Genomic DNA, 13672 nt, shown 5'->3' with positions numbered 1-13672 from the left:
TGCAACCTCCACTGCACATAACAAGGACAATATTATTGTTCAGTTGGATTCTTACATGACTCTGTGAGATGTAAGCAAACATTCTTTCTATATATATGAAAATTTAACTTTCCCGAAATTGTTTATTCTGTTGCTTAGTCAGATGATGCAACACAAAGTCATACAACAATGTCATGCTTTACACATGAAGAAAGTTTAAATGGCTGATTGAGGAAAAAAAAGTATAATGCAGTCTATTTAGTATGAACATGTACTCACATAATGCACTGGCAGATGAGGGTCTGCTTGTTCAACTGATTACTCCAAACAAACTACATTGAACCAGTCTGTTCAGTTTTCATTTGGACTAAACGTGTGAGTAATAAATGGTTTGTACAGTGTGTCAGTTATTGGGTCATGAATATCTAAGGTATGTACAGTGTCACTTACTGTGTATAAATGGTGTGTACAGTGTGTCACTTATTGGGTCAAGCTTACAGATCTATTTGTTACATATGACCCACCAATCAAAACTGCTGACCAACCTTTTTTGTCCATGATTATGAGGATTTTTTTTCTTCTTCTCATAATTGGCAGTGTCCTGTTTAAATAATTTCAAAGCATGTAGGGTGCCTAAACATACTTTTATCAGTTGGGATACAGTAGACCAAAAGTCTTATGTCTGGTGGCTGTTTACATTAATTTCAACTTATTACAAAACTTGAGATCCATTTACACCATTTTACAGAGCATTCTTGTATCAAGGCTAATCAGATATATCCACAATTATTGTAGAAATAGCAATGTCGGAACATAAAGGGACGTCAATCTACTATCAAATATGGACACCTTAACTAAGTAGAGATCAACCATAACATGACTTCCGAGTGGCCGAGTGGTCTAAAGCGCTCTCTGTACAAATCACTGCCATCTAACCTCTGTCTGCGTGGGTTCGAGTCTCGGATTCAGCCAATGTAGGTATGTGAGAAAGCTTGCCAGTAGCTTTTCATGGGTAGGTGGTTCTTTCCAGGGTTTTCCTGGGTTCTTCCTCCACCATTAATACTGGCCGCCATGTATAGCCTATCGTGTGCTGAAAAATGGCATTAAACCCTACAACAACAACAACAACAACAACAGAACATGACTTCAAACAGCTCAATAGAATTTTAACAAACTTTACCATCTTGGCATTAGTGTAAAAAAAAATTCATGTGATGCCAAACTGCCAGAATATATATGGATACCATTGCTGAAAATAGAATTTAAACATCTCACGTCTATAATGACAGAATTTGTCCAGATTTCTGGCATCACGACTATGTATAGATGATGGGCAGGCATATTAAATATGGTTGCTTTTATTAAAATAGAAAAACTCAACTGCTTTTTTACTCAAAACTCACTCTGAAGAATTTGACTCAGTTTGACATACAGTACTTGTGTAAATGCCCCTACATTGTGAGATTGATGTTTTCCAGGTGTTAAACTCGGACTCACCTCTTTTACAGAATGACTTGGATTATGCTGTTTCTTTGCCCATTTACCCGTACTTTTGAACAAAATAATTACATGTGTTGCTAGATAAATTCAGCAAAAGAGAGCTATCACACATGGTCAACAGTGAATGTCTCTCATGCAGTGCAAAATGCTATGATGAGAGAACTTTTTGGGACCTTTCAATTATGATCAAGTGGGATATAGAATGCAGATGAAGCACTTAGTTGCACAATTAAAACACCTTTTTATGTTTCAAGTTGCAAACTCTTAAGAATGTAATTTGACTAATTTGTCACTTTTCTTTTACCTTTGAAAATATTTGCTAAAAGTTAAGATTTTGTCGAGAATATTTCTCAAGATACAAAGCAATACCTGATGTGGGCACATATGAATAGGATTAGAAGCCTTCCAAATGAACATTGACAGAAATAAAAGGTCAAAGGTTAAGATTAATGTTGAGTGTTTGGTAGTATATATATATATATATATATATATATATATATATATATATATATATATATATATATGTTACCTGTCAAGCAGACTCAATAATGGGTTAATATTGACATAAGGAGGGTGTGGTGATTTGGATTTTTAATGTAGCTTTAACAATTCTCCAGTCATATTGTTATGATGTCTGCAGTGTGGCAGTTTATGGTGATGTCTAGCAATTGGGCATCATGCTACAAGACATGTAACATGATGTCCCATCCAGTCACATTATCCTGATACCAGGCGAACCAGTCCTAACAGTAACCTCTTAATGCTGAGCACCTAGCGAGGCAACTGCTAGTACCACTTTTATGTCTTTGGTATGACTTAGCCAGGGGTTTAACATGCGACCTTCTGCATCGGATGCAGAGCAGGTCACCAGAGCAGTCGACATTAGGATGGAATGAAGTTTTAAATTTTGAATAGCAGCTTTTGAAGTAATTTCCACATAACTATCAATCTTTTTACACAAAAGTAAAAGAAAATATTTAACAAAATTGAAATAAAAAGCTTCCTTATTCACATTTCTGTCTCCTTTACACTAGATCAAGTTTTTATACACCTGCCATAAGACAGAAGTATTATGTCTGTCGTCTGTCTGTTACCATAGTCTGTAGATGGCTTGCACTAGGGGTAAGAAGAATCCTATCAATTTTTGGACTTTTAAAAGGTCAAAGATCAACACTCAACTGAAAGAATGAAATATGGTTTCCTTACAAAAATTTGAGATCTTTGTCATCTTCAGTTATAACAACAGCTTAAGTTTATTGCACTCAAAGGTCAAGTCTCTGCAACTGAAATTGGTTCCTGCACAAGGTTCTCCACCATCTACTGTCAGTGTTCATACGGTCTTTGAATGTCTTTAACAGTTTGGGAAAAATGAGGTAGCATTTTCAAGGCCTTGAAAGTCTGGAAAAAATTTTGCAGATTACCCTGTGGTCTTTAAAAGTCTTTCAAAATTGAAATAAACCCAAACATTTTAATTTCTTTCCATAATCACAAATAAAATTGTCCAAGGTTGTTATTTTCAGATGTAGTCTAGTTTCCTGGTTTCTTTCTTTTGATGACTCATTCAGTTTCATTTCATCATTAAACAATATTGTAGTATTTTGCATTCATTGTTTTCTCATTTAACATCTTTGGATGCTGGAGGTTGCAGGTTAGAACCCCGGCCTTGTCATACCAAAGACTTCTAAAAATAGTACTAACAGCTACCTCACTAGGCGCTCAGCATTAAGAGGTTAGTATTAGGACTGGTTGGCCTGGTGTCAGGATAATGTGACTGGGTGGGACATCATGCTACATGTCTGCAGCATGATGCCCCAGTGCTAGACATCACTTTAAACTGCCACACTGCAGACATCGTATGACTGGAAAATTGTTAAAGCTACGTTAAAAATCTAAATCATACACACACACTCATTTAACATAACTTTCATACAAAATGTTTGCGAAAATAGGTCTTGGAAATCTATGTTTGTGGTCTTTGAAAGTTTGGGAAAAGACTTTGAATTTATTCTGAATGAACCCTGTTACCAAACTTTGGGGAAAGCTTGCACATGGAGTAAGAATTCTGTCAATTATGGGCTTATAAAATGTCCAAGGTCAAGATCGATCTACTGAAAGAAAAAATTGGTTTCCATCTCTATCATCTCCAGTTATGAAACTTTGTTGATGACTTCCTCTTGTGAGTATGGAAGAAACCTATTGTTTTTGGAGTCAAAAGGTCATGGTCACTGTGGAAAGAATTAAAAAAATACTTTTGCAACAATAACATCAATTCTATATCACATATTTCATCCAAACTTTGTGGATGGCTTGCACTTGGAGTTTAAAGTAGCCTGTTGATTTTGCAATCAAGGTCAATGTTTCTGAAAGATGACAAATGGTTTGTGTACAATCAGGGATTTAAAATTCAACTTGCCAGTCTCCTGAAACAAGCTCTAATTTGGCTTGGGCAAGCTTGTTTCCAAGACACTTGCCCATGGGCAAGTCCAAAAACCTGAGTTGGGGAGTGTTATTGATGTTTGTAATGCTAAAATACATATTTCCATCTTGTAGTCAATGCCAGGGTCACTTGCATTTTCTTGCACAGGTGTGATAATATGAATATTTACTAATTGAAGCTAGTTTTGAAAATTGAGGAATAAATATTGATATTTCAACTTGAATTGTAATATTTATCCAGGATTACCCAACATTCAGGTCCCCAACTGCCTTGGGCAGTTTGTTAGTTGGCCAAGTCTAAAGATTGTTTTGATGCATGTTGCTGTCTTTAGGCGAGTAAGGCGTTAATTGTTAATAACATAACTTAAGAGATTTGATTGACAGGTGTCTTTGGAAATAAAAGGTACTCATCACTAATAATCAACCACCAGGATTTCATTCAAAGCATGACTGATGAGCCAAAATAATAACATCCACATGCTGTGTTTTTCATCTGTTGTTTATGTGGTAATTAACAGATCAATAAGTAAATACTGATGGCAAACAATTAAATAGTAAAAATCTCAATCTCAAAAGTTGGCTTGTCAAATATTTTGATGAATTTCAGTAATTTCAAGATGACTAAATGATAACTGTGAAGTATATTAATAAAATCAGAGTTCACAGATTAATAATTACAAAGAGTCAAGCTTTAATTTTTTTAAAAATGTATCATAGTTGATGAAATGGGTCGTATCTCATTTAATCTTATTTAGGCAAGAAAAGGAAACTTGATGAAGTTTTTCTCTAGCTCTAATGAACCCATTTTGCAGAAAAATGATTAAAACTAAATCAATGCAGCTCTGTTATTGGTTGTTCACAAAACTTAATATCTCTCATTATCTCTTATAAATATAAATATTTCAAAACCATTTTCTACCTGTCCATTTTTGGGGCAATCTTAAGTTGTTTTCCAGTCAGCTTGCCTGGGGCAAGCTTTTAGAAACTTCGTAAATTCTTGTGTATAATAATGTTCTACATCACAGATTTCAACCATGGATTGTATTTAATGTATAGAAGATTTCGGAATCAAAAGGTCAAGGTCACTTTCGGAAAGAAGAAAAATGGTTTCTGTACCAAAAATTGCTTATTTATAAAAGAGAACCATTAAATATGGGACAGGTTCATGTATTCATTGTGCCGTTTACAGTATTCATAGTGACTCTAATGGCATCGAAAGTGTCAACATTTGGAGTCTACTTATGTTTTGTTTGAAAGATTTTGCAGGTTAAATACAACAGAGTGCCATCATACCACAAAGCAAATTGCCATGAAAATCAGTCTTTATACAGCACCTTTTCTCTGATTAATTGTGCTGACATCTTTTTCTGTCTTGGGTGCCTTCCTCAATTAGTGGATAACTGTAGTTGCTTTCAAGGTTAGAAAAAAAATTGTGTCTACTAATATTGATATTTTCAGGCTTCTTCATTCATCCAGTAATAAGTAAATAATGTGAATGTCAGTAAAAATGAGTTAGAGTGAAACTAAAAATATTAACCGCTCTGGTGGCCTAGTGGTTAGGGTGTCCACCTTAGATGTGGGAGGTTGTGGGTTCGATTCTCGACCGAGTCATACCAAAGACTTACATTTTAAAAAATCCAAATCCAAAACTAAAATTATTCAAGTCACCAAGTGGTTGAACTTGTAAGAATAAATGCTGTTCAAAAATTTGTTACATAACCATTTAATTTGATCTGGCACATGATATCAATGTTCCATCAGTCTTTTCACATCACTTGCCCAATCCATGAAGAAATTTTTGATGACATACCCACTGCTATATTATTAGATGTACAGAATCAAAATTTTATCAATCATAATTTCTTTGGAATTCAGTTCACTGTATAATGAACTAAAAATGTTTTAAAAAACCTGCAAGACGGGGTGCATAATAAATATAAAATGACATCCATGTTCTATTTTTATTCTTTGGGGGTGGGGTGGGGCAATGGCTGTATGCTATAGAGTATGAACAAGTTCATCCCAACAGCTTCAGCTGTTCAGGGAATTCCAATGCCACAAACTGATTTTCCATTCACACAAAACAAAACGTGTAGTCTTGTGTATGTATTGATTCCTAAAGAAATAAAGATGAACATATTTCCAGTGTGATCAATTTTATTAAAACTTTATGACCAAAAGACACTCAGTAACATTTAAAGAAAAACAAAGCCAGAAATTAACATTTACAAATTTACAAGCAAATCACTAAAAAAAACTGCTGGAAAATGGAGAAAATCTATTCTATAACAATTGGTCCTTGAATATGCAATTAATCACCAGTCTGTTTGTCTGCTGATATGTATGACTGACTGTCTGTCTGCCTGTCTGTCTATTAATCCATTAAAGTCAGTAAGATTTGGGTTGTTTTGGTGCTTTGTGGCACAGCAACACAAATAGGTTATTTAGTACCAAGGCAGTTGGAGTCAAGTGTAACAGAAAAACATTTTATCAAACAGTTCACAAAAGTACTTGCAAACCATGTAAATATTGCACTTAACAGGTCACATTTACAAAAGTAGTTAACAAATTTCAATGTCATCCTGGGTGTAGTTTGACTGTAATCAACAATGCACTTGCGACATACTATGTAAAGTTATCACAGCATGAGAAAAGTCCTGATAATAAGACACAAGCTTTCTAGAGGTGTAACATATGACAGAAAGCTTAAAAACACACATACATACACTCAATTGCTCTGCTGTTTATGCATATAAAACTGCTGAACATTTTTCAGATTGCTTCTTTCTAAATATGCAGTTTTAACTGAAGACCCTTTTTGTCGTCTCAAGATAACTGTCCACATATAGCTTTACAATGTTTTGTGACTTTTTAATTTTCTTAACAGGCGAAACAGAAATCATTCATATTAGATTTACTGTATTAAAACTGTCATTTGAAATTTTGTTCTCATTCTTTCACAGATACTGACAAAGATTCATTCAGTCCTAAAGCCACATTTTCATCAGCCTAGTCAAATCTAGCTCGATAGTTTGGTGGAATTATGGCATCCCCATAGGCACAACGAGACTCGATGGCCAGGTTATAGTGATTGCCTTGTCCTCCATCATATGTACTGGTCACAATACGGAAGAAGCCATGTTCACCCTGGTAAACAAATCAGTGGAAAATAAGGATTAAAATCACTATCCTATTTAACACTGCAGGATACTAACAATGTGTGAGAATCTAGTATTCATAATTCAACTCTACATATTTCCTTAAGGTGTAGGCAGAAAATTATATCTCCTTTGATATATTACTAAGATGTGTATGATGTGTCTTTCCGAAACTTCGTTTTTATATTTTTTGGTAGTAAATTATAATTTTGCAAGAATACTCACCCAACCACAGGAACATTAGGAAGTAAACTTTGTTCCCTCTCAAATCCAGCCCAGTAAGATAATAAAGATTTTCTTATCCCACCATAAAACACAAAGGGAAAAATCTTCCAAATTACCACCCCCCCAATCAATTCCACTGCTAGGTGACCAAACATATACATTTACCAGTATAAGCTTAGCAAACATTAATGAGGATGCTCATATTTCAAGGAGACGTGGGAGGGTTTAATGGCAATGTGACTGGAAGAGTGTTCTTTGAGAGATATAATTTACTAAATATCTACATTGTTCAATATGTCCCCCAATCACATTAATGTTGGGAGAATAGGTAATAAGAAATGCTTAAGTACCCAACCTCTATCATAGGCATTTTCTTCAAGTAAAACAACTGGAATCTCAGTGTGAAGGATAAACTGCGCTCCCCTAACAAAAAGGCAGCACAACATCAATACACAAGTACCAAGAAACGAAAGTCATTGGGTGTCTCCAGCAAAAAGCTCTAAACCTGTACCCATGAGGAGGTTCAAGTGCTGATGTTGACTGGGTATGGTGTTCATTTTTGCCACAGCCACTGGACCCATCATATTCAGTTCTCATCAATGTTTTACTAGATCTGAGATAGGAACTCAAGATGGCTGACTGTGCTTGCCAGTCAATTGCTTCTAAACTCTGCATTCAAACATGGAGAGCTCAGAGACTGCTGTAATCTAAAGAGTGGTGACCAGAAGATCCAGTAAATTTTCATGATTCCAGCTTTAAAACTAAACTCCATCTTGAGACTGAAATGTGGCAGCAGTTCAAGATTTTCCCTTTATTCACTGTGTAGGTTGTCCTTGTGCAGCATTGCCTTTCATGTCTGCATATGACAGATCTATTCGCTCACCCTCCTGTTTATTTGTACCCCCCTACAAATTTTAAAAAACTAAAAGCATCAAGGATAAAAAAAATGCACAAAACTTAGTAATTTCATTTGTCAATTTATAATTTCTAATATGATTTTACTGACACTGTCAACTTTGTTGGTGCTTCAAACCAATGGGAAACTCTCAATCTAAAGAAGCAGACAGAATACTCGCTATTCTTATCTGGTTTCTAAAGCAGTACATTTCAGTAAAAACTCATTTGCATCCAATATTTGCAATGTCTCATCTCAATATTTGCAATGTTTCATCTTAATATTTCTAAAAATATTTGAACAAATAAAATAAAATACCAATAAAATACATGTTCAAAGAGATGTAACCCCAAAATTTACATAACTATTGTGATGATCAAAGACAGTGAACTACATCACATCCGTTGCTTGAAAACACTGACTCACCCATGGTGAATGTGTTACTAAAGTTTGATTGATTAAAAAGAGCAACACTTTGACAGTGTTTGGGACCTCCTGGCAAAAATCAGGTTAGAAATTATAAATTGATGAATCTTCCAATTAAGTTTTGTGCATTTTTTATGACACTGATGCTTTTTGTTAATAAAATCAGCAGGGGGTACAAACAAGTGGGAGGATGTGAATAATACAGCATGGAAGAAGCAGTGCCATTGTGCCTGTGTACATAAAGTTCTTGGCAATCCTCCAAGTATTTTGGCTGAGCAGCAATATCAAACTTGTTCAAACAGGTGGACAGACAATGGATAACAGACTATTCTACATGTGGACAGACAATGGATAACAGACTATTCTACATGTGGACAGACAATGGATAACAGACTATTCTACATGTGGACAGACAATGGATAACAGACTATTCTAGATGTGAACAGACAATGGATAACAGACTATTCTAGATGTGGACAGACAATGGATAACAGACTATTGTACATGTGGACAGACAATGGATAACAGACTATTCTATATGTGGACAGACAATGGATAACAGACTATTCTATATGTGGACAGACAATGGATAACAGACTATTCTACATGTGGACAGAAAATGGATAACAGACTATTCTACATGTGGACAGGCAATGGATAACAGACTATTCTACATGTGGACAGACAATGGATAACAGACTATTCTATATGTGGACAGACAATGGATAACAGACTATTTTATATGTGGACAGACAATGGATAACAGACTATTCTATATGTTCTTCAGGTCTATGACTTGTAGCGTTAAAACTGTCAATACTCACTCCCAGGTTTATCATTGGAGAAATAATGTTCATTCAAAGAAGAATAAGTACAGTCTTAATGCCCTTATGGATGTATTTTAAATTAGACATCATCTGCTGACATTAGTAACACAAAAAAACTGGTATGGTGGAACCAGCACCTCTGTAACACTTCATGAATGCTTTATCATCTTTCCAAGCTAATTTATCTCACCCATTCCCAAAATTTATTACCCATGCTTTTCTAAAGCTAAAAAATGTATAGATATCTGTAACTCTACATGGGTGCTCTGACATTATAACTTTTCCAAGCTAATTTATCTCATCCATTCCCAAAATGTATTACCCATGCTTTTCTAAAGCTAAAAATATAGATATCTGTAACTCTAGATGGGTGCTCTAACATTGAAACTTTTCCAAGCTCATTTTCCTACACAATTCCTGCAATATGTGCAAGTAACATTGCACTGCAATATTCATCAAGATCATCTTTAGTTCAAACCTCGGATTAAAATGTGTGGCAAAGAATTAGTAAGTAAGATTTTTTCCCTGGTAGCCTGATTTGTAATTTCTTTATCTATTACAACTGACTGCTGAACACCATATTAATCATTCTTCCACTATTCCCCTTTTTTCTTCTTCTCAAGCTTCTGTATTTTTAATGTTTATATTATCATTATGCAGGCAAGATTTACTTATCAAATCATGTAAAGGGCATTAAATTTAAAACTTTTACCATTTAGAGTTTGGATTCTACTATTGTTTTAAATACTTTATGCAGATGTACTTTTGCTAATCTCTTCTCTCATCCAAACTCAAAGAAAGATCATTCACTGGAATTCAATCCATCCACGGTAAAGGTAAATGTGCTAACCTTCAGGGCTACCATAGAAAAACAGATAATTCGATTATCTCCCTTTTAAGCAATTGTTAAGTTAACAAGCTACCTACCCATGGCTCCCCCCAGGAATTTCTGACAATCCAATACTCCACTCCAGTCGAATCCACTCCCCAACCAACCACTGACACAATATGGTTCACCTGAAAAATTAAACCTAAATGTATCGAAGGCTGAGAATGTACCTCAATTCAAGCACAAATCATCCATGAGAATGGATTTGTTTCTTCTAAAAACTAATTCCTAAGGAAGTTCTTCATCTAGATAGAATCTTCATACTTTGGTCTACTAAGAGTTCATCTCCATTTTATTCTAAAAAATTACTTGTACCTATGCAAGGCTCGTGCCAGATGCCATTTTAAGTTATGAATAAACAAAGCATTAGTAACATGAAAAAATCATTAACAAACATGTGCAAAATAAAACTTATTGCCCAAATCAACCCTCAACTCATTCAGAAGGGATTATAATTTAAAACTTATTGCCCAAATCAACCCTCAACTCATTCAGAAAGGATTATAATTCAAAACTTATTGCCCAAAATGGTGCTAAGTGTCAACTCATTAGCATAACATTATAATAAAATTTTATTGTACAACACAGAAATAACTGTAAAATCATTAGAAAACATTATAATAAAACAAAGTGTTTCATTTTGATGACAAACTCCATATTAAATAAATGAATTTTGAGCACACTGTAAAAAATACTGAAAATTGAATGAAAAATTTATAAGTTATGACTATGTATAAAATCTACAGTGATAATCTAGACGAGCCAGATAATAAAAAGATAACTGTCTAAAAATAATGAGGTTTCTTAAATTCTGATAGAAAGTAACTGATTGAATATCAGTTCATTTGCAAAAGAAGTAACCAACTGAATATTAGTTCATCTCCATAAGCAGTAACTAACTGAATATCAGTTCATCCACATAGGCAGTGACTGAATATCATCAGTTAGTTGAATATCAGTTCATTCCCAAAGGCAATAACTGACTGAATATCAGTGCATCCCCATAGGCAGTAATGAACTGAATATCAGTTCATCTTCATTGGCAGCAACTGACTGAATATACGATATGTTCCCTAATTAATGCCTAGAGTTTTGTTGTTGTTGAGTTTAATTATAGTGGCATGCGTACAATTGTGCATGTGCCAGTTTTTTCTGACTGCACCGCAGCCTGCTAGTTGTTCCTGGGGAAGGGAATGGTGCCACCTCCCCCAGGCTTTTATGGGTTCAAGGAACCCTGATAGTTTGGCCTCAATCAGTGGGTCCATAAAGGTCCCTTACAGTTGAATGGTTGGCTGTCATCAGTGGGAAGGAGAGCTCGGGAACGGTCCTGGTTGCTTCACATCGTTGGTTTCTTGTTGCATTTGCCTGGTGTTTCTTGCTTCTTTTTTTTTTCTTCTTTTTTTCTTCAAAATGTTCTAAAAAGGGGTGTGTGTTCTATGCTGTTTATATAGGTTGTTAGTAGAAATCATGTATGAAGAGAGATTTTCAAGATTATTATGTTACTGCTAGTTGAGGTTTTAAAAATGTATGCGTCAGCCTAGAGGCATTACATTTTCCAAATGGGAGGCAATTGTTAAGCACAACAATGAATGGTAAAGCTGTTCTTTTGATGTACTCTTATGACCACATGTACATCTGGGGGTCTTTCAGCCACTGAATTCAGTCATTGTACATATCAACAACAAGCAGCAGCTGATTTCACTTGAGTTTTTCCATTTAATCATATCAGGCCTCAGCTGTGGGCTAAAATCTCTTAACCCAAATTAGTAAAGGCACATAATAAGAATCTTTGAAAGATCTTTTGACCAATATCTGGTCTATAACTAATGAATAGCTTTACTGTTGGAGGAGCTAGGAAGGTTTTAAATTTCCTGTTCTTAAAAAAGGGTGTGTGTTTGTGTTTGTGATCTGGATTTTTAACGTAGCTTTAACAATTTTTCAGTCATATCGCTACAATGTCTGCAGTGTAGCAGTTTATAGTGATGTCTAGCACTGGGGCATCATGCTGTAGACATGTAGCATGATGTCCCACCCAGTCACATTATCCGGACACCAGGCCGACCAGTCCTAACACTAACCTCTTAATGCTGAGCACCAAGCGAGGCAGCTGTTAGTACCATTTTTGTAAGTCTTTGGTATGACTCGGCCAGGAATCGAACGCACGACCTCCCGCATCCGAGGCAGACGCTCTAACCACTAGGCTCTTAAAAAAAGGGAAGGGGGAGATAGCAAATATATGGTATATGGGTTAACTGCAACGTAGATGCATTTTTCAGCAACACATTTCAAGTAGAGGTTATGTATTTTGGGAGGGAAATTGATTTCTATATGGTCATTTCTATTGTATTTCTAGGAAATTGATTTCTACATGGTCATTTCTATTGTATTTCTAGGAAATTGATTTCTACATGGTCATTTCTATTGTATTTCTAGCAACTGGACTTGTTACCATTTGCCGTAAAATCTACATTATCTTGTTTGTTAATAGCTCATGTTATTCGATTGTGGCACAGTAACACAAGTAGATTATTTACAGACAATTGGAGTAATGTGCTTTGCCCAAGGTCACACCACAGTAGCTGACCCAGTCTGATCCAATGGTTGGATTTCAAACCCATACCCTTTCAACTGCATATAGCCATGCTAACCACACATTAACCACTATACTAATGTGGCTCCTTCCAAGGTCATGGTTCTGAGCATGTGTGGTATGGAAAAGAAAACATGTATTGCTGTAAAGTCAGCGGAATGTGAATTAATTATTTCAGACAATGAAAATTGGAGCAAAAACTACATCTTTTACTGTGTAAATTGTTTTGTATTCTTTAAAACCTGATTTTGCAAAGATGAAGAATGAAGCTGCATGTAATAATTTTTCAAAAATCTAAAAAATTTATAAAAAAAAGCGATTTTCTTACCATAGGGAGAATTTTTTTCTCCTTGTAAACTCCTCCAGTGTACTTCTCTAATCCATCAGTTGCATCAATTCCACAGCTACAGAAAAAAAATCATAGTTTGCTATGTGAATACCATATTTCTCCAATATGCTCCTTTTTGATGAAGAGATTACCCCACATTTAAAACTTTCAGAAAAAGGCAGATGGTAAATTGTCTCTCACTATAAGCACCATACCTGTCACTTTTTACCAATCTTATTATGCCAGTCCCTTGGGCTTATCGATGAAATACTGTACTATGCTCATGTAAGACTCCAGTGACAGACATCTTTTCTCACATTTTTTTTGATGTGTGTATGATGATGTCTGCCACTGTACAGGACAGATCTATTAGCTACCTCACACGTGACCATTATTTTGCCTTGTATACTACTTTGAAT

The 13672-nt window shown here is 35.2% G+C and overlaps 1 protein-coding gene across 1 annotated transcript in view; it reads right to left on the bottom strand.

The window, feature by feature from the left end:
* Window positions 1-6054: 6054 nt before the first annotated feature.
* Window positions 6055-13672, bottom strand: part of LOC149780101 (cathepsin Z-like) — a 26159-nt gene continuing 18541 nt past the window's right edge. The window contains exons 5-7 of the mRNA XM_089936862.1: window positions 13254-13329; window positions 10374-10463; window positions 6055-7062 (exon numbers count right to left, since the gene is read on the bottom strand). Coding sequence (XP_089792988.1) covers window positions 6925-7062; window positions 10374-10463; window positions 13254-13329 — 304 coding nt within the window. The 3' untranslated portion in view covers window positions 6055-6924. The remainder of the gene's footprint in view (window positions 7063-10373; window positions 10464-13253; window positions 13330-13672) is intronic.

The sequence above is a fragment of the Sinohyriopsis cumingii genome, chromosome 16 (genome assembly GCF_028554795.1).
Source record: "Sinohyriopsis cumingii isolate HCF-2022 chromosome 16, ASM2855479v2, whole genome shotgun sequence".
In the NCBI taxonomy this organism is placed as follows: domain Eukaryota; kingdom Metazoa; phylum Mollusca; class Bivalvia; order Unionida; family Unionidae; genus Sinohyriopsis; species Sinohyriopsis cumingii.
This window is presented reverse-complemented; position numbering and strand designations above follow the sequence as displayed.